The sequence below is a fragment of the Eptesicus fuscus genome, chromosome 18, assembly GCF_027574615.1.
Source record: "Eptesicus fuscus isolate TK198812 chromosome 18, DD_ASM_mEF_20220401, whole genome shotgun sequence".
Classification (NCBI taxonomy): Eukaryota; Metazoa; Chordata; class Mammalia; order Chiroptera; family Vespertilionidae; genus Eptesicus; species Eptesicus fuscus.
In genome coordinates, this window is record NC_072490.1 from 46,506,034 (window position 1) to 46,532,004 (window position 25,971).

General features: G+C 42.7%; 1 protein-coding gene across 5 annotated transcripts in view; it reads right to left on the reverse strand.

Moving 5' to 3' along the window:
* CFAP20DC (CFAP20 domain containing) overlaps window positions 1-25,971 on the reverse strand; it is a 233,053-nt gene that overhangs the window by 101,055 nt on the left and 106,027 nt on the right. For all 5 annotated transcript variants that reach the window (XM_054729890.1, XM_054729894.1, XM_054729895.1 and 2 more), the window contains one exon: window positions 14,018-14,182. In XM_054729890.1, the coding sequence (XP_054585865.1) occupies window positions 14,018-14,182 (165 nt within the window). The remainder of the gene's footprint in view (window positions 1-14,017; window positions 14,183-25,971) is intronic.

A 25,971-nucleotide genomic window follows, 5' to 3' on the forward strand; every position in this document is an offset into this window, starting at 1 on the left:
TCCCAGACCCAGGGCCACTTGGGCTCACCCGGGCCTAGGTGCACGAGGCCTCATCCGGATCCAGGGACGCATGGTCTCACCCGGACCCAGGGACGCTTGGCCTCTCCCAGACCCAGGGCCACTTGGGCTCACCCGGGCCTAGGTGCACGAGGCCGCACCCGGATCCTGGGACACATTGTCTCACCCGGACCCAGGGATGCTTGGCCTCTCCCAGACCCAGGGCCACTTGGGCTCACCCGGGCCTACGTGCACGAGGCCTCACCCGGATCCAGGGACACATGGTCTCACCCGGACCCAGGGACGCTTGGCCTCTCCCAGACCCAGGGCCACTTGGGCTCACCCGGGCCTAGGTGCACGAGGCCTCACCCGGATCCAGTGACACATGGTCTCACCCGGACCCAGGGACGCTTGGCCTCTCCCCGACCCAGGGCCACTTGGGCTCACCCGGGCCTAGGTGCACGAGGCCTCACCCGGATCCAGGGACACATGGTCTCACCCGGACCCAGGGATGCTTGGCCTCTCCCAGACCCAGGGCCACTTGGGCTCACCCGGGCCTAGGTGCACGAGGCCTCACCCGGATCCAGGGACACATGGTCTCACCCGGACCCAGGGACGCTTGGCCTCTCCCAGAACCAGGGCCACTTGGGCTCACCCGGGCCTAGGTGCACGAGGCCTCACCCGGATCCAGGGACACATGGTCTCACCCGGACCCAGGGACGCTTGGCCTCTCCCAGACCCAGGGCCACTTGGGCTCACCCGGGCCTAGGTGCACGAGGCCTCACCCGGATCCAGGGACACATGGTCTCACCCGGACCCAGGGACGCTTGGCCTCTCCCAGACCCAGGGCCACTTGGGCTCACCCGGGCCTACGTGCACGAGGCCTCACCCGGATCCAGGGACACATGGTCTCACCCGGACCCAGGGACGCTTGGCCTCTCCCCGACCCAGGGCCACTTGGGCTCACCCGGGCCTAGGTGCACGAGGCCTCACCCGGATCCAGGGACACATGGTCTCACCCGGACCCAGGGACGCTTGGCCTCTCCCAGACCCAGGGCCACTTGGGCTCACCCGGGCCTAGGTGCACGAGGCCTCACCCGGATCCAGGGACACATGGTCTCACCCGGACCCAGGGACGCTTGGCCTCTCCCAGACCCAGGGCCACTTGGGCTCACCCGGGCCTAGGTGCACGAGGCCTCACCCGGATCCAGGGACACATGGTCTCACCCGGACCCAGGGACGCTTGGCCTCTCCCCGACCCAGGGCCACTTGGGCTCACCCGGGCCTAGGTGCACGAGGCCTCACCCGGATCCAGGGACACATGGTCTCACCCTGACCCAGGGATGCTTGGCCTCTCCCAGACCCAGGGCCACTTGGGCTCACCCGGGCCTAGGTGCACGAGGCCTCACCCGGATCCTGGGACACATGGTCTCACCCGGACCCAGGGATGTTGGCCTCTCCCAGACCCAGGGCCACTTGGGCTCACCCGGGCCTAGGTGCACGAGGCCTCACCCGGATCCAGGGACACATGGTCTCACCCGGACCCAGGGACGCTTGACCTCTCCCAGACCCAGGGCCACTTGGGCTCACCCGGGCCTAGGTGCACGAGGCCTCACCCGGATCCAGGGACACATGGTCTCACCCGGACCCAGGGACGCTTGGCCTCTCCCAGACCCAGGGCCACTTGGGCTCACCCGGGCCTAGGTGCACGAGGCCTCACCCGGATCCAGGGACACATGGTCTCACCCGGACCCAGGGACGTTTGGCCTCTCCCCGACCCAGGGCCACTTGGGCTCACCCGGGCCTAGGGGCACGAGGCCTCACCCGGATCCTGGGACACATGGTCTCACCCGGACCCAGGGACGCTTGGCCTCTCCCAGACCCAGGGCCACTTGGGCTCACCCGGGCCTAGGTGCACGAGGCCTCATCTGGATTCAGGGACGCATGGTCTCACCCGGACCCATGGACGCTTGGCCTCTCCCAGACCCAGGGCCACTTGGGCTCACCCGGACCTAGATGCACGAGGCCTCACCCGGATCCAGGGACACATGATATCACCCGGACCCAGGGACGCTTGGCCTCTCCCAGACCCAGGGCCACTTGGGCTCACCCGGGCCTAGGTGCACAAGGCCTCACCCGGATCCAGGGACACATGGTCTCACCCGGACCCAGGGACGCTTGGCCTCTCCCAGACCCAGGGCCACTTGGGCTCACCCGGGCCTAGGTGCACGAGGCCTCATCCGGATCCAGGGACGCATGGTCTCGCCCGGACCCAGGGACGCTTGGCCTCTCCCAGACCCAGGGGCACGTGGCCTCACCCGGGCCTAGGTGCCCGAGGCCTCACCCGGATCCAGGGACACATGGTCTCACCCGGACCCAGGGACGCTTGGCCTCTCCCAGACCCAGGGCCACTTGGGCTCACCCGGGCCTAGGTGCACGCGGCCTCACCCGGATCCAGGGACACATGGTCTCGCCTGGACCCAGGGGTGTGTGGGCTCTCCCAGACCCAGGGGCGCTTGGCCTCGCCCGGGCACGGGATCCAGCGTCATCCGGGTCCAGGGGCACTTGGCCTCACCCGGACCCGGAGTCCGGCCTCACCTGGACCCAGGGGCATGTGGCCTCACCTAGACCCAGGGACGTGAGGCCTCACTTATACCCAGAGGCGTGTGACCACACCCGAGCCCAGAGGCGCGCAACCCCGCCCGCACCCGGGTCTCAGCGGGGCCCTGTCTTCCCGATCCCAATTCCTGCCGGTCAACCCCCCTCAGCAATTCCCCTGACCATCCTTCCGGAGCTCCAGTATGGCTGCTGCAGAACTCCTCGGGCGGCGGCTCGGCGAAGCTCCAGTGCACCCGGTGCATGGCGGTGGGCCAGTCTGGCGTCGCTGTGTCGGCCCTTGGGTCTGCATCGGTGGCCGGTCGCCGAGCATGCGCACCTGGCCGCTTCCGGGGCGTTGAGATTCTTGACGGACTCAGAGGTCAGCAAGCGCGGAGTCTCCCACCCCATGTCTCATAGGGGCTCGTCTGTCTGTGCTTGGCTGCCAGTGGAGCCGTCCCCTCAGCCGGAGACCGCCGGGGGAACTGCGGCGAGCACGTTCCAGGCCGCTGTTGTATCGCCTGAGCCATAGTTCTTTTGTGTCGCCTGAGCTGTAGTTCTTAAAGTGTGGTCTTTGGGTCACCGGCATCAGCATCATCCCACATCCCCCTCTTTTATTCTAGTTGTAGAGCATCTACTCAGCCAGCCCTATGGTGGTCTTGGATGGTGTCTGCTCTGCTCTCTTGTCGTAGTCTCAAAGTTGTTGTGGTAGGCAACAATCAGGCTTCCGCCCTATGCCTCCATCTTGGTCCTCCTTTGTATAGTTAAGTCTTGATTGTTGTTGGTGTCACTGGGGGGGCTCTCTTTGTCTATAAAGGAAGAGTTGCTGTGCAGGAGACACGTTTATGGGCCGGGTCTTGGTGCAGCAAAGCTTTGGCGCTCACTGAATATTCCCGTTGAATGTGTCCCTTATGCACGTGGTTGAAATCTGGTGTCATCTATTATAGTCATTTCTGATTGCAGGGATTTCAAAGCTTAACCAGAAAATCCGACTGAATTTTCAACTCTAATCATTGAGGGGTCATGCTCAAGACTTACATCTATTATCTAATAATCAAATCAGAATTAAACTTCTACTAGAATCCAGACTTTGAATTAGATTAATTTTATTTTACTAGATGTGCATTGGTATAAATAATGTGAAAAATACAAAAGAAAGGCTTATCGAGTAGAGCAATATTATTTTAGACAAGGTACCCTTCCTAAACCTCACCTTCTTCAGTTATAAGACTGGGAAAATAATAGCACTTAAGTAATGTATTTTTTGTTATATTACATGAAACATGCTAAATACTATACTTGATAGGGAGTAAATGCTTATAAATATGTAATAAATATCTTCCCTCTTGAATAGCATTTAATAATTTGCAAAGTCCATTCACAATCCTTTATTCTCCCAGTAGTGACTGAGGCTCACAGAGATAAAGTAATTAGTGAGTAGTAGAGCTGGGATAAACAGGCAGTGTGGTTTCACCAATGCATTCTTAACTACTGCCCTCCATTATGATGCAACTAGAGGCCCAGTGCATGATTAAATCATGCACGTGTAGGCTGTCTGTCCGCTGGTCGGGACCAGGTGTGGCCGGCAGCTCCGAAGTCCCTGGGCCCCTAGGGTGAGGCGGGGCGGGGGCATGGTCCTCCGGTGGCCAGAGCCCAGGCCGGGGTCTTGCCTTTGCCTCCTGCCCAGGAAGGCTGGGGCTGCTGCTGCCTCCTCTACCTTCCGGCTCCCTCATGAGCCCTCCCTTGGCCGGCCCGGGCTGCGCGGAAACCCGCGTCCTCTGTGGACACCGCCGCGCACTCCTGCAGCCCAACCGCCGACAGACTCCTCCCCTGGGAGCCGCGCTGCCCGCCCGCCTGTGCCGCCTCGTCAGCTGGGGCCTCCAGACGCCCGGCTGGCTGCCCCAGAGGCCCCTTCTGTGCCGCAGCACAGCCATGATGCAGACGCTGAGCTCGCGCAGACACTGAGCTCGCGCCGCCGCTGGTGATGCGAGCTCAGTGTCCTGCCAGCCCAATCACCACCCCGGCCACCCTGAGTCTCACCCCCTGTGCCTCCCACTGGCCCAATCGTGGGCGTAGCGGAGTGATGGTAATTTACATATTACCCTTTTATTATGTAGGATTTCTATTACTTTTAAGAATTAGTTTCAGGGAAGCCTTCTTCTGTTATAGGAAACTTCTATTTCTAAGCCAAATGATGGAAGTTATATGTATATGTATATTTATATGAATATGAATATGTATATGTATATATATGTATATACATGTATATGTATATGTATATGTATATGTATATGTATATATATACTAGAGGCCCGATGAACAAAATTCGTGCATGGGTAGGGTCCCTAGGCCTGGCCAGCAATCAGGGCTGATCTGTGGGGTGACCAGCAGGGCAATCAGAGGCCCCTGCTGGCACCTGCCTTGGCTGGCCTGGGGCCTGCAGACTGGGGGCAGCTCCTGCATTGAGCATCTGTCCCCTGGTGGTCAGTGCACATAATAGCGACCGGTCATTCCACTGGTAGTTCTGCTGTTAGGTCGATTTGCATATTAGCCTTTTATTATATAGGATGTATATGTATATGTATATGTATATGTATATGTATACATCTGGAGAACATTGACTATATTACACTATGTAAAGGGTTTAGTGCTTGGAACACAGTAAAAACTAAAATAAAGTTAGCTTTAATGATGAAGACAATGATGATGATGATTTGTTGCTTAATATACTTACCTGCTCAAATTATTTGGCTAGCATTTCACATCACTTAATCAACCAACTTACTGAGCTCCTGACATGTAAAGCATTGAGCTAGGAGCAGGGATACTACAATAAAGAAGACTCTGAAGTTTTTAAGCTCAAATTCCAGAATGGGAGACAGCAATAAGCAAACAAGTAAACAAGAAAATATCAGGTAATGATAAGTGCTGTGATGGAAATAAAAATAGGGTGATGTTATAGAGTGTCTTGGGAGTTATTGGAAGTCATTGATGATTCTAGTCCCATGTTCACTATTAGTAAAAATGTATGTCAGCATAATTCATATTGATATAGCATGAATTATGATATAGTATATTTCATTATTAAATAATAAACAAATTTAATATTTATTTATATACTTAAAGATTTTATTTTGCCAATAATTCTGGATCCCCTTCCCATTATGTATTTAATTAATTAATTAATTAATTTTGCCAGGTTAGTGTTAACATTTATTTAAAAATACACAAAATAGAAAATTTTTACATCCAAGTGTGATAACCTCACTTATACACTGTTCCATACTCACCTGATTTTGTTTGCATCCTTATGCAAACATTCAGAATAGATACCATATTTTCTGGCGTATAAGACGACCTTTTAACCCAGGAAAATTTTCTCAAAAGTCGGGGGTCTTATACGCCGAAAAATAACGGTAACCCACCCATCATTTGGCAATAACTCACTTTAATTCTAAATTGTAAATACTAGATTTGATTCTGTTTTTTTGCTACGGTTCATGTAAACAGTTGAGACTGATACATAAAGTAGGTTGTCTTGGTTGACTCAAGAGTGTGGAGAAGGTCTGAGTAAACAGGAGGTGGATAAAGTGCTAAAGGACTCCTGTGTAAGCAGTGGTGGCATGTGGTACCTTAAAGGGACAGTACAATCTTGACAGTTGTCACAAACCACTACCCCAATGAATCTCAGCCCTAGGAAGGACAGCAGAGCCAGCAGAGGTGGAAGTAGAGTCTCAGTTGCTTCAGAAGACAACAGAGCAAGAGGGACTGACCATCTCAAGGCCTATGGCATTGCACTGTTCAGGGGACAGAGGGGATTGCATTCAGCCAGTGCTAGGGTTACCTTCAGTTGCATCGCTCCCAGAAGAGACCATCAGAACCTTCTTTGCAGTACAATTTGAAAATCCTGGTTTATTTTGGTTATTTGGTTTTATTCTCATAATAGAGTGTATTCTGATATGGGCAGGATGATGAAAATCATGGTTTAATATTCTACTTTTCAAACTTAATACCAACAAGGTCTAAGTTATGTTTACAAGATTAAAAAAAAAACCCTCAAGGTTTTTAATATTTAAAATGCCTAGAAGCCCAATATTTCATCTTTGATGATCTATCTATCTGCTAAGACTTCTGCTAATTTCATTAAACAAACCAAATTGAATTGTTTTACTGTTAGGTTTCTATGGCCACTTTACCTTGTAAAACAACCCATTATGTATTTTAAATGCAAATATTGATATAAATAGATAAATATATTTTAATTTAATAATAATTCTTTGGATTTTCAAAAGACAGAAAAGTGTACAGAAGAAATTAGAAATGCCTCATAATTGTAGCAATATACATCTGTTGACATAATCATGAATATATTTAGAAAATTAAAATTCTCTAATAAAGATATAATATGAGAAATAAAAGTCTTATCTTTCCTCCACTGCCTCTACTAGTCCCTGTCCTAAAGGTAATTAAGTTTCTGATGTTTCCTCAAAAATGTATACATATACCAGCATCCATAAGCATTATCACTGAGATCATATAGAAACAGCATTCTTTGTCTCCATTTTTTGCTGATTGGCATGGCTTAGAGACCTTGCTAGACCATCACAAGAAGATTGGTTCATCTATACACCTGCATACATAATATCTTATTGTGTGCATGTTTAATCAATTTCCTATTATGTAGAAATAGTTTGTCTCTAGGTTTTTGTTATTATAAGCAATGCTGTAATAGACATCTATGGGAAAAATATAAAGGTTGAAATAAGTCAATCCTGCAAAATTAGCACAATTATCAAACTGACTAAAGGTATTTTCGTATTTAATATTATGTCTTACATATAAAAGTTGTTTTGACATTTGGCAGAAATACCACAGAAAAATTAAAATTGACTCTATAAATGATTTGTGCTATTACAGACACTGGATCACTATCCATACTAACTTCCTTTCACATCTAAAAATTTTTAATGAAGGAATGTGATTAATTATGCCTCATTTTTACTAAAGACAGAGAAAGAAGATATACATTTCAAATGTAAGAGGTGGATGAGTTTACTCTGAATTAGGATCAAACATTGCAACTAGAAATTGTGGCATCTCTATAACCAATAATCCTAAAACAAGGTTTACCAAAGGTCTGAGTTTAGAAAAGAAGAAATAAAAATAAAAAGAGTGTCTTGTTTTTTCCTGAAGTCAGAATCTTACTCCTTTTTTTGTTTTTAGATTCTATTTTACAGTAGATTTTGTTACTTGACTCAAATTTTACTTTCATAATGTGGAATCCAAGAAGAAATTTTAATAAGAACCTCAGTAATGCCAACAACAGTTAGATGATTATTTCCTGGTTTTTCTAGATGCATTAATTCACCTATTTGCGGTTGTGCTAGGAGATAGGGATGCTTCTTATTTAAAAGGAGCAAAAGTCCAATGAGACTGCTGCTGTGGAAAGGAGGGCGCTTGAGAGAACTGCCTCCTAATTTTTAAGTAAATTATTAGTTTTGATTTGTGCTTAGTGGACTATCACGTCTTGTCATTAGTAGCTGAATGATCAACTTCAATAACCAGACATGATTCTCTGGTTCAATGAAACTGGGGTCCCATTAATGAAAATAAGATAATCAGGTCTCACAGTCATCTGCAGACTAACACTCACTAGCTAATGTGAACCAGAAATGGAATTGACAAGTGAACAGTACAAATGTGTGGTAACACTGGCTTTATGGAAATACAATTATTTTATTAATTTTGTTAAACCCTTTTGATCAAGTTATAAGATATTGAATAAAAAGTACTCTAAAACAGAAGTTTCAGTGTTTCTTTTAAAAAAAATATTTGTATTGATTTCAGAGAGGAAGCGGGGGGGAGAGAGAGAAAGAGAGAGAAACATCAATAATGAGAATCATTGATTGGCTGCTTCCTGCACACCCCCTACTGAGGGTAGAGCCCTGACCAGGAATCAAACTGTGAACTCCTGGTTCTGAGGATGATGCTCAACCACTGAGCCACAGTGGCCAGGCTGGGCTCAATGCTTCCTTTTTTCTTGGGTAAACATGCTGGGAAGCATCCATAGGAAACCCCTACTTCTTCCTGCAGCAGCTTCATAAGGGATCTCTCAATATGTGCATTTATAATAAAATATAATTTACACAAGTACTGCACAGTCAATGACAAAAAAACAAAAAACAAAAAAACCCCAGTCAGTTCTCATGCAATTCAAATCTCAGCAGGGGGAGTTAATTTTTTTAGAAAGACACAAAAATACCTAGTTCATATAAAGAAATATCTCCTGGCTTTTATGTGATTAAAAAGTCTGTCCTTAGGCACTATTCATAAGCTACATCTTTCAGATAAAATATCTTACACAGAGAACAAAATTATTATTATATTCATCTAATTTCAAAGCCCACACATGTCAAAATTAGCAACTGAAAATTATTTATAGGTTCATGGCCTCTATTTCCCTTTTTATGCTATTGTAATTTGCACTAAGTTCCTTAAGCATCTTTATAACCATTAAAAAAAATATTTGTAGAAAGAGAGCCACAAAGTTCAATATATGTTCACGTAATCTTAGCTGCCATACATGTGCAATAAGATTTACTTAAGAGAAATAATAATAATCTCTATGATTATAAATGAATATTAAGTATAATTGGGATTCACAGGGCAGAAGAAATATGCTATTAAATTATTATTAATTTTTGTATATATGACTCAAATTATGCATTGAGAGCCCATTTATGAAATTTTCAAAATATGAACTAACATCTTATTCTACAAGTTGGGATCAAATATGGCCTATAAAAAAGTTTCTGTTTAATTTTGATTTAATGATGCAATTAATATTTATTCAATTTCCTTTTTAATCTCAGGCATCATGTATCCTTGAACTTTAAATAAAAAAGACACTTAAAATATTTGGCTATAGACTTACATTCTCTTTTAAAGACATAATTAATTCTTAAAACATTGAGATACAGAGAAGACAAATAGCATTTACAATCTCATAGAGTTATCTGATAGGCTTTACAGCTTAATCATTTCTATTACTGAAAACTATCACAGCCTATTAGATACACATAGTGTGTTTGCTTATAGAAAATACTCTTACTCATTTCATTCTGTGGCAAATCTTCCATTAAGATTGAATTTTAACCCAACGTGTTTATGGTAGCTGTCTGGGTAATAGGATCTTTTTCATCGTTTTATATCTTTTCTAAATGTCATGTAATGAAAATGGATTGTATATATCTTTCTCCCCCCACCCATCTAAAGATAGTGCACATAATAAATATGCAAATTCTCACTACTTATGCCTTCATTGTTATAAAAAATTCTGCCCAAAGTTGGTAATTGTGGAAGCAGGTGATGGAGATATGGGGGTTCATTATATATTCTCTCTAGCGTTCTGTACGTCAGTAATAGTAAAGGGCTTAACAATGTAGTGCCTGTTTACACATGGTCTTCTGCCAGGGTTTACACTGAAAAAGTTATAACATCAATCCCAATTCTTTAGAAATATAACGTTTAGGACATGTAGTGCTGATGATACATTAGAAATTCACCAGACTAAATGAACATAGGATAAATACAGAGTAAAACTGAGTCCATTTTTGCAGCTCATTCATGTCATCCTGGGTATCTCCTTTTCCTACTTCTATGTTGACCTCTCAAACTTTGGCCACTCTCCCTTCCCCACCTGTTATCTGAGAATCACAAAGTCCTGCCAGCTTTTCCCTGCAGTTCCTCTCAGGGTCATTATGTCCCACTTTCACAGACACTTGCTGCAAAGACATTTTAGTTGTAATCCTTAATCTCTGGTCTCACTTGACTTACAAATTCACATTGAATCCTGACATCAACTTCAACTTCCTAAAAATAAGTTATCATTTCTCTACTTTAGGAACACGAGGCACACTCTTCTTGTTCCCAACACAGCCGTTTTGCCCACTCAGGCTATTCCTCCTAGCAATCCCTCAGGAAACTCCTCCATGAAGTGTGCTATACCATCTCTCACATCCATAAATCTTATATTTATTTATTCACTAGAGGCCCGGTGCACGAAATTCGTGCACGGAGGGGGGTTGTCCCTCAGCCCAGCCTGTACCCTCTCCAATCTGGGACCCCTCAAGGGATGTCTGACTGCCCGTTTAGGCCCGATCTCAGGGATCGGGCCTAAACGGGCAGTCAGACATCCCTCTCACAATCCAGGACTGCTGGCTCCCAACTGCTTGCCTGCCTGCCTTCCTGATTGCCCCTAACCGCTTCTGCCTGCCAGCCTATCACCCCCTAACCACTCCCCTGCCAGCCTGTTTGCCCCCAACATCCCTCCTCTGCCGGCCTGGTCACCCCTAACTGCCCTCTCCTGCAGGGTTGATCACCTCTAACTGCCCTTCCTTGCAAACATGGTCCTTCTCAACTGCCCTCCCTTGCAGGCCGGGTGCCTCCCAACTGCCCTCTCCTGCTGGCCATCTTGTGGTGGCCATCTTGTGTCCACATGGGGGCAGGATCTTTGACCACATGGGGACAGCTATATTGTGTGTTGCAGTGATGATCAATCTGCATAGTACTCTTTTATTAGATAGGATAGAGGCCTGGTACAGGGGTGGGGGCCAGCTGATTTGCCCTGAAGGGTGTCCCTGATCAGGGTGGGGTTCCCTTGGGGCGGGGGAGGCCTGAGTGAGGGGCCTGTGGTGGTTTGCAGGCAGGACACGCCCCCTGGCAACGCAAGCAGAGGCCCTGGTATCTGGAATTTATTTTCCTTCTACAACTGAAACTTTGTAGCCTGGAGCAGAGCCAAGCCTGGGGCTCCCTCCAAGGCCCCCAGCCATTTGTGTTGGGGTTATAATTGAAACTTTGTTGCCTTAAGCGGGTGGGCCCGGCCAGAGTGTGCGGAAAGCTTTGCTTCCCCTGTTGCCGGCAGCAACCCTGGCCTACTCTCTCAAGCTCCATTCTGCCGCCATTTGTTTGAATTTGTTTACCTTCTATAATTGAAACTTTGTAGCTTGAGTGGAGGCTTAGGCCTGCAATGGCTGGCAGAAAGCTTGGCTTCCTCTGTTACCTAGGAAACCTTGCTCTCTGTGGCTGTAGCCATCTTGGTTTGGGTTAATTTTCATGCTCGCTCTGATTGGGTGGTGGGCGTGGCTTGTGGGCGTGGCTTCTGGGCGTGTCGGAGGTATGGTCAATTTGCATATTTGTCTATTATTAGATTAGATTATAAACACCTATACAATAATTACTGAATACTTTCAAAATCTACTTCCACAAGTGCCCTATTAGGACCATTTCACCCCCTCTGAATCACTCCAGTGTTTATGAGTATCATCTAAACCATACGACCTTTGTGGGGATAAGTGACTCAGTGGTTCTCAACCCTGCACATCAGAATTGCTGGGGGAGCTTAAAAAAATTCATCCCAGGCCAATTAAATCAGAATCTCTTGGAATGAAGCATAGACATTATAATAAAAATTTTTTGTATCAGTTATTTTTAAAATATCTCAGGTGATTCTAAAATACAGGAGGTTGAGAACAACTCATCTAAATAATATTAGGCTTCTTGATTTGTAGAGCACTATTCATTCATTTGGTCAATAGCTATGGTGACTACTGCAGGGGCAGAGAACTGGCATGCACTGGCATGTTTTGTTAGGCTTACAAAAAAATTTAGACTGTTGATAATATTTTAAAATTGGGAGATTTCTCATAAACATCAGGATACCATTCTTGGGGGAAAAAAGGAAGAACTGTGAGACTGGGCCTGCATTCCAGCAAGGCAGCACTTGGCCAGAACTGAACTGCAGTTTCCCCTTCTCCAGTAACAATGAGCTTCTAGTTTGCTGCAGCCCTCACCATTCCCTACAGCTCCCTCAAAGGGGCTGAGTGTTATTCCCCACCAACTGTATCATTTGCATAGTAGTTAATTTACTGCTTTAATAGTAGAGAACCACGTCTTTGATGCACTATCTCAACCCTCTTTCCTAATCCCCCTCCACTATCAATAAGGCTCACTTTTGAAGTAGAAAATGTTTCTATGTGTCAAATATCCAGGCATCCAGGTCACTATTTATTTATGTTTTCTGACTGGCCTCTTTTGTAATTTGAGTCTGCAGCGCCTGGCCAGGGGTAATCAGCAAGCACTGTGTTAGAAGCTAGGGAAATAGAAGAATGAGGAAGTCATACTTTATTGGGAAATGCAGACATATAAAAAAGTACTGCAAAAAAAAGAAAGTAAGAAAAAGAAAAGGGGGAAATCATGGAAAGAGAACAATGCTTGTTAGAGTTAGGAAAGGCTGCATAGAAGAGGTGGCCTTTGAGTTGGGTCTAGAACAGTGGTTCCCAACGTGGGGCACATACCCCACAGAGGGGCAATTTGATTTTTAAGGAGTCAATTCGAGAATGAGTTATTAACAGTGAATGTTTTGCACTTTTTATGGCTCTAGGGGCCTCATATATAGTATATAAATATATATTGTGACATATTTATGCATTTCAGTTCTTTGTTATATGTTTTGAAACTTTATTTGCTATTTTTTTCATATCATTTCATATTATAATTTTTAAACAATTTCTTAGTGATTTCTTCCTCAGTATTTTAACTGTCCTTTCGTTCTTTTATTTTTCTCTTTCATGGATGCCATGTTCTTTGGAAGCTTGTTTAGACCAAGTTAATGGCCTTGTAGGCTCCCTCCACGTGAATAGGAGTTCACTTTTTGAATAATAAGAATTATATGTCACGGGGGGCATCAGGATTTTAGAGATGCTTAGGTGGGGCATGGCCAAAAAAAGGTTGGGAGCCACTGGTCTAGAAAGATAAATGGCGAGTTTTTCCAAGCAGAAAGGCAAGCTTTGAAGCCATTTTAGGCTAACGAAACAGCAATTCCCAAATATGAACATGTGAAAGCCCACAGGTGAGAGCCCTGAGTGCTGTAGGTTTGGGATAGGGGAGGCTGGCTTTGTGTGTGTTCCCAAGGTCTTTTCACGTTGCTTTCTAAGATAGTCGGAAAGGCATTTAATTTAAAAAGTCTTTAATTAGAGTGACAGGATCATATTTCTATTATCAGAAAGAGAGTTCTTACAGCAATGTGGAGATTAACTGGGAGGCTAAGATGAATGACACAGGACCAGAACAATGAATGAAAAACAAGACAGAATAGACAGATTTAAGAGATGTTTAGGAGGTATAAATGGCAGCATGTAGGAAAAGGAGAAGAATAATTGAGGATGTTTTGATTTATTATGTAAAAAAATCCGGGAAAATTTTAGTTGCTAAAAAGAAATTTAAAATAATATTTCACTGACATGAGTCAATGCTGAGGTGTAGTATTTAACTTCAAGCTATAAAGAGTAATTGCAAGGTTGTTTTTTCCCTTTTCTTTTGGTCTAACAAATAATTATGCTTGTAATTTAGGTGCCTAAGTGCATACCTGATTCTGCTGAGCTTAGAGGATGACCTCCGAGTTTTATTAGAGTTTGGCGGAGTTTGGTCATGTTTAGCAGCTGTGTGACTTGTGGAACATCTGTCGTTAGTTGGCAGCTCCGTGGAATAATGTCTGTAGGCTCATCTGTTGGAAAAGGTACACCATATCCAGCTGGAAATAAAGACAAACATTCAATCCCCAAATGTAAGCCATTTCTGCCAAATGGACAGATCTTATAAATGAAACCAATTAAAGTAAATCATTTTAGAATATGATTTTGGATGCATTGCTCAACCTTATATCCTTGGCTTTCTCATCTGTAAAATGAGCCTGATAATTTTACTGCTTATTTTCTAGGACTGTACAAGGATTAAATGAGAGAGTATATAACATATTGGAGTAGGTTCAGAGACTTGTGCAATAAGTAAGAGTATTCACTGGAAATAGCTTACATTTGTTTTTAATACTAGAATGTACCTTGAGAGAAGAGCTACTTAGGTATACTTCATTGAAGGTTTCTGGGATTTCACTGGCTCATTTATACAAGATCAGTAAGTACAATGATGTTACTGAATAAGCACTACAGCTATTTATGAACAAATTAAATTTTTTACTTTTTATTTTGAAATAATTTTAGATCTATAGAAAAGTTATCAAAATAGTACAGAGTCCCTCTATGCCCTTTACTCAGCTTCCCCTAATGTTAACATCTTATCTTTGAATATTTTCAAAGGAAAAGTTATTATAATAATATAGTATTTTTATTATAATTTGTATTCCTAATGAGATTTGATATTGTTCATATATACTTATACGAATATGTAAATTTTAGTTTTGGTAAATTTTCTGATTATATTTTTAATCTATTTTACTATTAGAACACTTTTCTCATTTATTTGTATGACCTTTTATATAGCAAAGATATCAAGCCTTGTCATATGTAGCAAGTAGGAATTAAATTGGCCTTATCATTCAAAAAAGCAATTTTACTACATGTATCAAAAGCCTTTAAAATGTACATGCCATTTTACTCAGTAATTTCACTTTATGAATCTATTCTAAAGTAAAAAAATAAAATAAAAGACTCAGACAAAGGTCTATGTCAATATATGTTTATAATTTCTCAAAAATAAACAGCTTGGATTTCCAGTCACAAGAAATTGTATTTATGAAGATGGCTTAGTGATATGGGCAAGACTCAAGATAAAAAGTTAAATGCCCTGGCTGGATGACTCAGTTGATTGGAGTGTTATCCTGAACACTAAAAGGTTGCAGGTTTGATTCTCTCTCTCTCTCTCTCCTTTCCCCTCTTCTCTCAAATCAATAAAAATATATCCTCAGGTGAAGATTAAAAAAAAGTTAAATGAAAATTATATATATATAAAACTCTCTCAACTGTAGAAAATCAGTAAAGTGTACAAATGGCAAAAAGACAAGGAAATACACCAAAAGGTAAAGTAAGTTTTGATGGTTAGCTTAAGTATAGTTTTTATTTTATTCTTTAAATAAATCTTAAAATATAGTGCAAAAATTTGTTTGTAAATATGTGAATGTGAGTAGTAAGAAAAATTCAACCAATCATCCCTCAAAAACCATCCTATGTAAGTGTAAACACTAACCACGTTAATACAGGCAATCTGAATCTTACAGGAACGTGGTTGACAGGCAAATCAGATTTCACATTAAAAGGCTCAAATTCCCTCTGTGTCTGTCACCTTCTCTTTCTATATATCTACTCTCTCTTTGTACCCAGAACTGTTTCACTACTTATTGGATTATTATTTGAGAAAAACTCTTGGCAGTATAAAACCTTCAATAAAAGGAGAGATAAAAAACTATTGGTTTATTAATCCTATCTAATAATAGACAAATATGCAAATTGACCATACCTCCGACACACCCACAAGCCACTCCCACCATCCAATCAGAGTGAGTATGCAAATTAACCCAAACCAAGATGGCTACAGCCACAGAGAGCAAGGTTTCCTAGGTAACAGAGGAAGCCAAGCTTTCTGCCAGCCGTTGCAGGCCTAAGCCTCCACTCAAGCTACAAAGTTTCAATTATAGAAGGTAAACAAATTCAAACAAATGGTGGCAGAATGGAGCTTGAGAGGGCAGGCCAGGGTTGCCGCCAGCAACAGGGGAAGCAAAGCTTTCTGCACACCCTGGCTGGGCCCACCCGCTTAAGGCAACAAAGTTTCAATTATAACCCCAACACAAATGGCTGAATAAATTCCAGATACCAGGGCCTCCGCTTGTGTTGCCAGGGGGTGTGGCCCGCCTGCAAACCACCACAGGCCTCTCGCTCAGGCCGCCCCACGCCCCAAGGGAACCCCACCCTGATCCGGGACACCCTTCAGGGCAAACCAGCTGGCCCCCACCCCTGTACCAGGCCTCTATCCTATCTAATAAAAGAGTACTATGCAGATTGATCATCACTGCAACACACAATATAGCTGCCCCCATGTGGTCAAAGATCCTGCCCCCATGTGGACACAAGATGGCCACCACAAGATGGCCAGCAGGAGAGGGCAGTTGGGAGGCACCCTGGCCTGCAAGGGAGGGCAGTTGAGAAGGACCAGGCCTGCAAGGGAGGGCAGTTGGAGGTGATCAACCCTGCAGGAGAGGGCAGTTAGGGGTAACCAGGCCGGCAGAGGAAGGAAGTTGGGGGCAAACAGGCTGGCAGCAGAGTGGTTAGGGGGTGATCAGGCTGGCAGGCAGAAGCGGTTAGGGGCAATCAGGAAGGCAGGCAGGCAAGCAGTTGGGAGCCTGCAGTCCTAGATTGTGAGAGGGATGTCCGACTGCCCGTTGATCGGGCCTAAACGGGCAGTCGGACATCCCTTGAGGGGTCCCAGATTGGAGAGGGTACAGGCTGGGCTGAGGGACAACCCCCCTCCGTGCACGAATTTCGTGCACCGGGCCTCTAGTTTAATATAAAGACTAATCATTAAGACCATTTAATTTAGCAACTACTAACTCTCAAACTTTCTTTGAGACTTTGTAGACAATACATGAAAAGGGGCTTTAGTTTCATTTTTGTGAAACCACGCTATGCCCTGCTGGTGGTTGGATGTTCTGATAAACCTAAGTGGATGTTAACTCATCTCCCCACCACCCACCTCACCACTAACCACCCCCACCATGTTCAATTCCTAGGTCATTTTATTTTATTTTATTTTTTAGCATTTATAGATTAATTTAAAAATAAGAATTCTGAAAAAGAGCATAGATAATGCAATAGAAAACAGTGCTATACTGTGAGTAAATAGAGGGCATGGTCTGTCTGCATCCATTCATTTACTCATTCAACAAACACTTATTGAGCCTCTATTCTGTGTCAATCACTCATGTAGTGGCTGGGAATCTAGTGGTGACTCAAGGGTGATTCTGTCCTGGCATTCTTGAAGCTTACACCTAGCAGAGAATAGGAAACTAATTATAGGTAAATAAATATTTAATTATAGTTCTGTTAAGTGCTCTGAAGGAAAAGTTCAAGGTGTTATGAAAGAGGTAATGGGAAATCTACCAGTATAGGGTATCACTGAAAATCTCTGATAAAGAGACATTTAACCTGAGTCAAAGGATAAATAGAAAATGGCCTGGTGAAATGGGGTGCGAGTGGGCCATTCAGATAAAGGGAACAGAGCCTTTGAAGACTGAAGGCAAAAGAACTCTGATGCATTCTAGGAACTGAAAGAAAGACAATTCTGTCAAAGTGCTGCCAGCATGGAAGAGAATGGAGGGATAATCCCACTGTATATTTAGTGCTGCATCTGGTTCAAAGAGGATGCTCAATAAGTGGTCATGGACAAAAGCCCTTAATAACAGCTGACCCAGATGAAACACAGCTGCCAAGCCCTCTTTGGTTGTTCTTTGTCCAGCTACATCCTGAGAAGCAGTACTCCATACACATTTTATTTGGCTATCACAACTTTCTCCCTACATAGCAAATAACAAATCAGGCCGGCAATCAGATACTATGGGGCCAGGGCCTGCCTGCATTGTTCCTCCAGACAAGTTCTATCTTCTGGAATAGATTTGGTTTCCAGACTGCTTGATTAATGTCTGAAAAATGACATAGTTGAATTTAAACTGCTTTTGTTAAAATACTTTAGATTTTAACAAATTTGAAAGAACATAATGTTGGCTGGAATGGTCAGCTCAGAATGACAAAATGGTACATGAAAGGGAAGGCTATGAGAAAGCTGCCAGATTAGCTCATGCAGTATCCAAACACAACCAGATGGTGTCTTTATTTTTATTTATTTTTTTATGTCTTTGCTCCCAGTATAAGTCAATGTATCATTAGGATGTTTGAGTGACCTTGTAACCCTGTTTGCCATAAAGTCACCAGAAAATGAACCATTCTGTAGGTGTTTAATAACTTTGACGAGTATCTTAACTAGCTTTAAAAATTAAGTCATCAATTTTAATACATATATAAAGTATTTTATACATTAAAAGTCATCTCCCTTGTAAAATAGGGAGATTTATAAATCTGTTTTGGTCATGGTTTCTCCTAATTCATATAGTTTAAGTAAGGACTAATTTTATAGTAGTTCACTGTCCCATACTCAATTATATTAATCTTATTAATATGGGGATAACCTGCAGTGGCTAACACAGTGCCTTATTTATATAAAATCTCACCTCTCTAAAACACCAGGGAGAGACAAGCAGAAAACACAAAAGTCTCTAACTGCCAAAATATTTGTGTTAGTTTGTTGGGTATGTTATATCAGAATATGGTAGGCTGAGTGGCTGATAAGCAATTAATTCCTCACAGAAATTAATTTCTCAACCTCCAGAGGCTGAGAAGTCCAAGATCAAGGCACCAGCAGATTGGTGTCTGGGGAGTGTCCTATTCCTGATTCAGAGATAACCATCTTCTTGCTATACCTTCACATGGCAGATGGGGTGAGGGAGCTCTGGGGCCTCATTTATAAGGGTACTAGTCCTATTCATGAGGGCTCCACCCTCATGAGCTAATCACTGACAAAAGGCCCTCCTCCAAATACTGTCACTTTGGGGATTAAGTGTCAACATATGAATTTTAGGGGTTATAAACACTTAGTCTATGATAATATTGATACAAAGTCAGTTTACTTTTTGTTTGTTCATTCATTCACTCGCCATATAACTGTTAGATTTTTCTCTAGGCCTGGCATGGATTCAAATCCCAGCCTTTATGAAGTTTACTGTATACTGAGAAAGATATTATTATGCAGTATACTATAGGAGTTAACAGTAACAGGAGCAAGGGGTCCTGGGTTCACATTCTAACTCCACCACTTATTAGCTGTGTGGCTTTGGCAGAGTAGTTTATCTTGTTGTGTCCTACTCTCCTTATCTCTAAAACATGGATATAAAAATACTCACCTTATATGGTTATTGTGATGATTAAATGTGTTAATGTATATAAGGGGCTAAGAATAGTCCCTGTTACATAAAAAGTGTCACATAAGTGTTTATTATTAACTAGAGGCCTGATGCACGAAATTCGTGCAAGGGGCTCAGCCCTCACAGCCCCTTGTAGTCTCGGCCGGCCCTCACAGCCTGGAAGGTTGTCTGGATGGTCGTTCTGCTGTTTGGTCTAATTAGCATATTACTCTTTATTATATAGGATAACAGACAAATACTTATGTAAAATTTTTCATTACAATGTTGACAAAAATCACCACAAGTATGTGCTTTTTATAATAAACTAGTGGCCTGATGCATGAAATTCGCGCATGAAGGGGGGGAGGTTCCTTCAGCCCAGCCTGCACCCTCTCCAATCGGACATCCCCCTCGAAATCTGGGACTGCTGGCTCCTAACTGCTCACCTGACTGCCTGCCTGATCGCCCCTAACTGCCTCTGCCTGCCTGCCTGATTGCCCCTAACTGCCCTCCCCTGCTGGCCTGATCTCGCCCCCAACTGCCTCTGCCTGCCTGATCTTGCCCCCAACTGCCCTCCCCTGCTGGCCTGATCTCCTCCCTAACAGCCCTCCCCTTGCTGGCCTGGTTGCCCCCAACTGCCCTCCCCTGCTGGCCTAATCTTGCCCCCAATGGCCCCTCTCCTGCCAGTCTGATCTTGCGCCCAACTGCCCTCCTCTGCCGGCCAATTTGGTTCTGATTGGTCTCCTCCTAGGCAGCCATTGGCTCCTCACACTTCACCCAGATTTGATTCTGATTGGTTGGTTTCTATGCCAGTCAGCGTCTCTGGGGCTATCAACGGGGCCTGTTCAGAAAGGTGGGGCTGATCAGCAGCCCCAGTGGAGGCCTGGAGAGAAATGGAGGCACGGCTGCTGGCCAGACTGGGAAAAAAAGAGAGAGGCAAGTGCTGATCAAAAGCTGCCACAGAGGCAACAGATCAGTCCCTGCTTCTCTCTTCAGGCCTCTCTCTGGCCCTGATGTGCAGCCCCCTCAGCAGTCAGTGCTGGGGCACCACGCCTGCAGTGGAAGCAGTCAGCGCCTGCAGTGGAAGCAGTCAGTGGAAGCAGGCAACCCAGCACTGACTGCAGGACTGACTTCCGGTTGGTTGAGCCTCGGTCATTACCAGTTGTTAAGACCCAGGGTTTTTATATATTAGGAAGGTCTTGATATTTATAGGGATAAATAAACCTGGATTATAACCAAAACTTAGCTATCCTGAATGAATCCCTTCGAGTTTTTAAAGAACTAATTTATTGAGGAGAAATTCACATTCACATAAAATTAAGCATTTTAAAGTGAATGATTCAGTGGCATTTAGCAAACTCACAACGGTGGGCAACCACCACCTCTATATACCTCCAAAACATTTCTATCATTCCAAAGTAAAATCCCATACCCATTAATCAGCTACTGCCATGCCCTCCAGCCCTCAGTCCCTGACAACCACAAATCTGAATTCTATCTCTACAGATTTATCTACTCTGGACATTTGGTGTCTGCATGTATACCACATACCACATTGTGTTCATCCAATCATCGCTTAATAAACATTTGGGCTGTTTCCACATTCTGGCTATTATGAATAATGCTGCTATTAACATACATGTACATGTATCTGTTTACCCTTCTTTTTAGTATATACTGCGGAGTGGAATTGCAGGGTCATATAGTAATCTATGCTTATGTTTTTTAGGAACTACAGCAACTGTTTTCACAGCAAGTGAACCATTATGTGTTCCCATTAGCAATGCGCAAGGGTTCCAGTTTCTCCACACCCTTGCCAACACTTACTTTCCATTAAAAATCATTATAATCATCCCAGTGAGTGTAAAGAGGTGTCTCATTGTGGTTTTAATTTACATTTCCTTAATGACTAATGATGTTAAGCATCTTTTCATGTGTTTGTCATCCATCTGTATATCTCCTTTGGAAAAATGTTTATTCAAGTCCTTTGACCATTTTTTAATTGGGTTGTGTGTCTTTTTGTTGAATTATAAGAGTCAGTTACATATTCCAGATACCAGATTACATCAGAATATACATTCCCTGTATGTAGAACCAGAATATATATCTTATCTTGCAAATATTTTTCCCCCACTTTGTAGGCTTTTCAATTTGATAGTCTCCTTTGATGTACTAAAGTTTAACTTTTATTAAAGTCCAATTTATCTATTTAAAAATGTTTGTTGCTGTGCTTTTGGTGTCAGTCATATTTAGGAATCCTTGGCCAAATTGAAGATACTGAAGATTTAGCTCTATTTTTTTCCTATTAGTTCTTATAGAGGGGGAGGGGAGGCAAAAGTAGATTTACAGTTGTGAGTACATGAAACACAGAGTTTATTCTTGTATTATTCTTGATTAGTATTGTATTATTTGAATTACAACTGTAGACCTACTTTTGCCCACTCTTGTACTTAGGTCACTGATCCATTTTGAGTTAATTTTTACATATGGTGTGAGGTAGGGGTCCAGCCTCATTCTTTTGCATGTGGTTGTTCAACTGTCCCAGAACCACTGTTGAAGAGACTATTTTCTCCCCATTGAATGTTCTTGGCATCCTTACCAAAATCAGATGAATGGGTTCATTTCTGGGCTCAATTCTATCCCATTGGTCTATATGTCTATCCTAATTGTGCTATACTGTTTTGATTACTGTAACTCTCAGGTAAATTTTGAAATTTGAAAGTGTGAATGCTCCAACTTTGCTATTCTTTTTCAAGATTATTTTTGGCAATTTGAGTCCCTTTGAAATTCCTTATGAATTTGAAGATCAGCTTTTCCATTTCGGCAAAAAAGGCCACTGAAATTTTGAGGGAGATTGTATTGAATCTTTAGATCCCTTTTGTAATACTGACATCTTCACAAAATTGTCTTGCAATCCATGAACATAGAATGTCTTTCCATTTATATGGATTATCTTGAATTTATTGTAGCAATGATTTATAGTTTTCAGTGAAGTTTTTCACCCCCTTGGTTAAATTTATTCCTCGATATTTAGTTATTTTGGATGCTGTTATAAATAGAACTGTTGTCCTTAGAGTTTTTGAGATGTGAAGTTCTATCATAAATATTTAATAATATTTAATTATAAAATTGATATTTTAATTGAATAATTGTGTCTGGATATACAGATATTCATGACCCATATTTGTGGGATCTATCATTGGCTGCTGGGCACCTCTGCAATGCTAAGATTTTATCCCCTTTCTTGTCCTACAGTAGTTTGTTAGGAAAGGACATTTTGAGTTCAGTTCCCAAATAGGAAGGAGTGGGAATGAAGCTTTAAACTGATGAGATTGGGTCTGATGTGCACTCACCTGACCTGGAGATAAAGAGAGAGGTAGGAAAATACTCAACAATGTTAATTATTAAAAACACTAAACCATTCTAGTTATTAAGAAAAGTAAACTGTGTACTGTGGGGAAGGAAGAGTTAGTCAGAGACTTGGCCTCGAGTTCCACCTCTGTGACCTCAACAACACAAGATGCCTCATAACTAATGGGCCTGGTTTTCCTCCCATGTATAATTAAGACATTGGATTAGATGACCTCTAAGGCTCTTCTCTGCTCATTGAGTCTGTTAATGCAAGACATCAGTGATTCTAGTTTTTTCTGTGGCCTTTGAAGAGATAATTTTCTTCACATTGCTTGACACTCAATAAAAGTTTATTGAATACAGACAGTAAATGAATAATCGAATGAACAAACAATTAGCCAACCCTACTTCATTAATTCATCAAACATTTATGACAGGTTACTGATGTCAGTTTATGTGGGAGAGATAAAAATATGGAGACCCAACCCATTCCTTCAAGGGTCTCTCAGAATGAAATCATACCTTTAATTATTCTCTTTTTGCATCTCTAAACACAGAACACACATTTCCCAGTACTGATACTTTAGAAAGAATACTGAATTGGGGAGTCAGGAGACCTGTAAAGTCATCATTGCATAGCATACATCTATGTTTAATGGACAATCACTTGCTCTTTCCTGTCTTCTCTTTTCTCTCCTCTTTCTCTTACTTATCTACACATATTCTGTTTTTTTTAAAATGCAGAACAATACATGTTAGTCATTAATTCAGTCATGCAATACCTAAAAATGCCACTCCATGCCCCCTCAGGAGCCATAAAAGTAATAAACTAAGTAAAATCAGCTGCTTTACTAGTTGTCCAGCATAAGTCATTCTTCTAGGAAAGTGAAAAATGAGTTAATTGCTATTTTAAGGTTTCAGTAATTCACTTTCTATTATATCCACTGTATAAACAGAACAACAAAGGATTAGGCAGCACTTTCTAGCATGAGTGAGTTTAAAATGATAGAAGTTTATGGGGGGAAAAATGGGACATATGTAATGCTTTCAACAATAAATATTTTTTTAAATGGTAGGTGTTTAAATAAGCCAAAGGACAACACAGTACTGAGCTCAAATAAGCACTTAACACAATATTTATTTATTGAGTCCCAAAATGGAATGTAAGAAACAGGTAAAAAAGCTCCCTGTTATAAAAGTCTCAACACTGACTAACCTGTCTCTGCAGAAGAAAAGGACCCTTCCTTCAGTAAGAAAGACAAAGAGATACCCATTATTAATTGTAATACAGACACCATAAACACAGCTGGTCACCAAATCCTGGCATTCTCATTTCATGACATCTCTTGTATGTTTCCTTTTTAGTTTTCCCCTCCCTTCCCCCTCCCATGAGAGGCAGTACACTGTAGTAATTAGGAGCATAAACTCGAGTTCTACTGCCAATGCTCAAATCCTGCTTCTATTACTTCTATAGCTGTGTGACCTTGGGGACATTGTTTGACTTCTCTGTGCCTCAGCTTCCCTATTTGTAAAATGAGGGTAATAGTAACAACCACCTCATAGGGTTGTTGTGAGCATTTAATTAAGTCCAAATATATTAAGTGCTTACAACAGCCACTGCTGTCACCACCACCACCACCACCATCATCATCATCAACACTGTTATCACTTCTGCTGCCAATCTCTTTGACCAGGGACACTCACTGTACCCCATACTATGTTATCCTTTGCCCTCTTTTATCTAATTGTCCTCAGAATGAACTTTTGTAGTGTTAACTTTTTTAGTGTCTATAATTCCACAGTGAACTCTGAGGGCAGGAACTTTGCTCTTCATCTTTGTCACCCAAAGTCTGTAGCCTAGTGATGCAACATTATGTTACATCATACCTCTCACCCCTGTCATGAACCATACTGAACTCCCTGTTCTTTTGACACATCAGATCCACTCATGATGTCATGTCATTAACACATGCCCTTTGCTCCCTTCCACCTGGCTCCCACCCCATCCCAGGCTATCTCTTCTAAATCTTCTGGCATTTACTTCTATATTTATAAGTAGTAGCCTCATACTAACATTTCTGCATTTAACAGTTTTAGATAATATCTCTGACTTCCTATTTGGGGGAAAAGAAAGATTTAGCATTGTTAAATCAGCACCCCACCTTCCTTCCTTCGCCACATCCTCCAAATATGATTTTTTCATAATTCTGGGATGTTATTAGTGTTTTACATTATTAAGATTACATAAAAAAGCTGTGCTAATACACACCTATTAGAATGAAAAAATCCAAAACACTGACAATACCAAATGCAGGCAAGGATATGGAGCAACAGGAATTCTCATTCAATGTTGGTGGGAATGCAAAATGGTACAGCCACTTTTGAAGACACTGGCAGTTTCTTATGGAACTAAACATACTCTTACCATACAAACCAGCAACTGTGTTATTTGGTAATTACCCAAATGAGTTGAAATTTTATGTCCACACAAAAATCTGCACAAGAATATTTATAGCAGCTTCATTCTTAATTGCCAAAACTTGGAAGCAACCAATATGTCCTACAGTAAATGACTGGATAAATAAACTGTGGTGCATACAGACAATGGGATGGATATTATTCAGTGCTAAAATAAAACAAGCTATAAAGCCAAAAGAAACCATGCAGGAATCTTAAATGCATATTACTAAGTGAAAGAAGTCATCCTGAAGGCTACATGATGCATGGTCCCAAATATGTGACATTCTGAAAAAGGCAGAACTATGGAGAGTGTGAAAAGATCCATGGTTGCCCGACAGAAACTGAGAGGAAGGGAGGGATGAACAGGAAGAACACAGAAGACTTTAAGGACAGTGAAACTATTCTGAATGATATGATAGGGATGCATACATGTAATCACTCTACTTAAAGTTCTAATGTAAACTACGGGCTTCAGGTGATAATGATGTGTTAATGTATGCTCAACAACTGTAACAAAGGCACCAGTCTGATATGGGCGGTCATAGTTTGGGTGATTGTGCATGTATGGGCAAAAGGAGCATATTGAAACTCTCTGCACTTTCCACTCAATTTTGCTGTGAATCTAGAACTTCTTAAAAAAAATAAAGTCTGTTAAAGAAAAAGTTGTGCACATCTGAGCCACACGATAGACTATGATTCCATTTCTTTCACTGTACAGCGTTTTGTTTTCCTCAGAGTTGATCACTGCTTTGTCATTGGGTTTCTACATT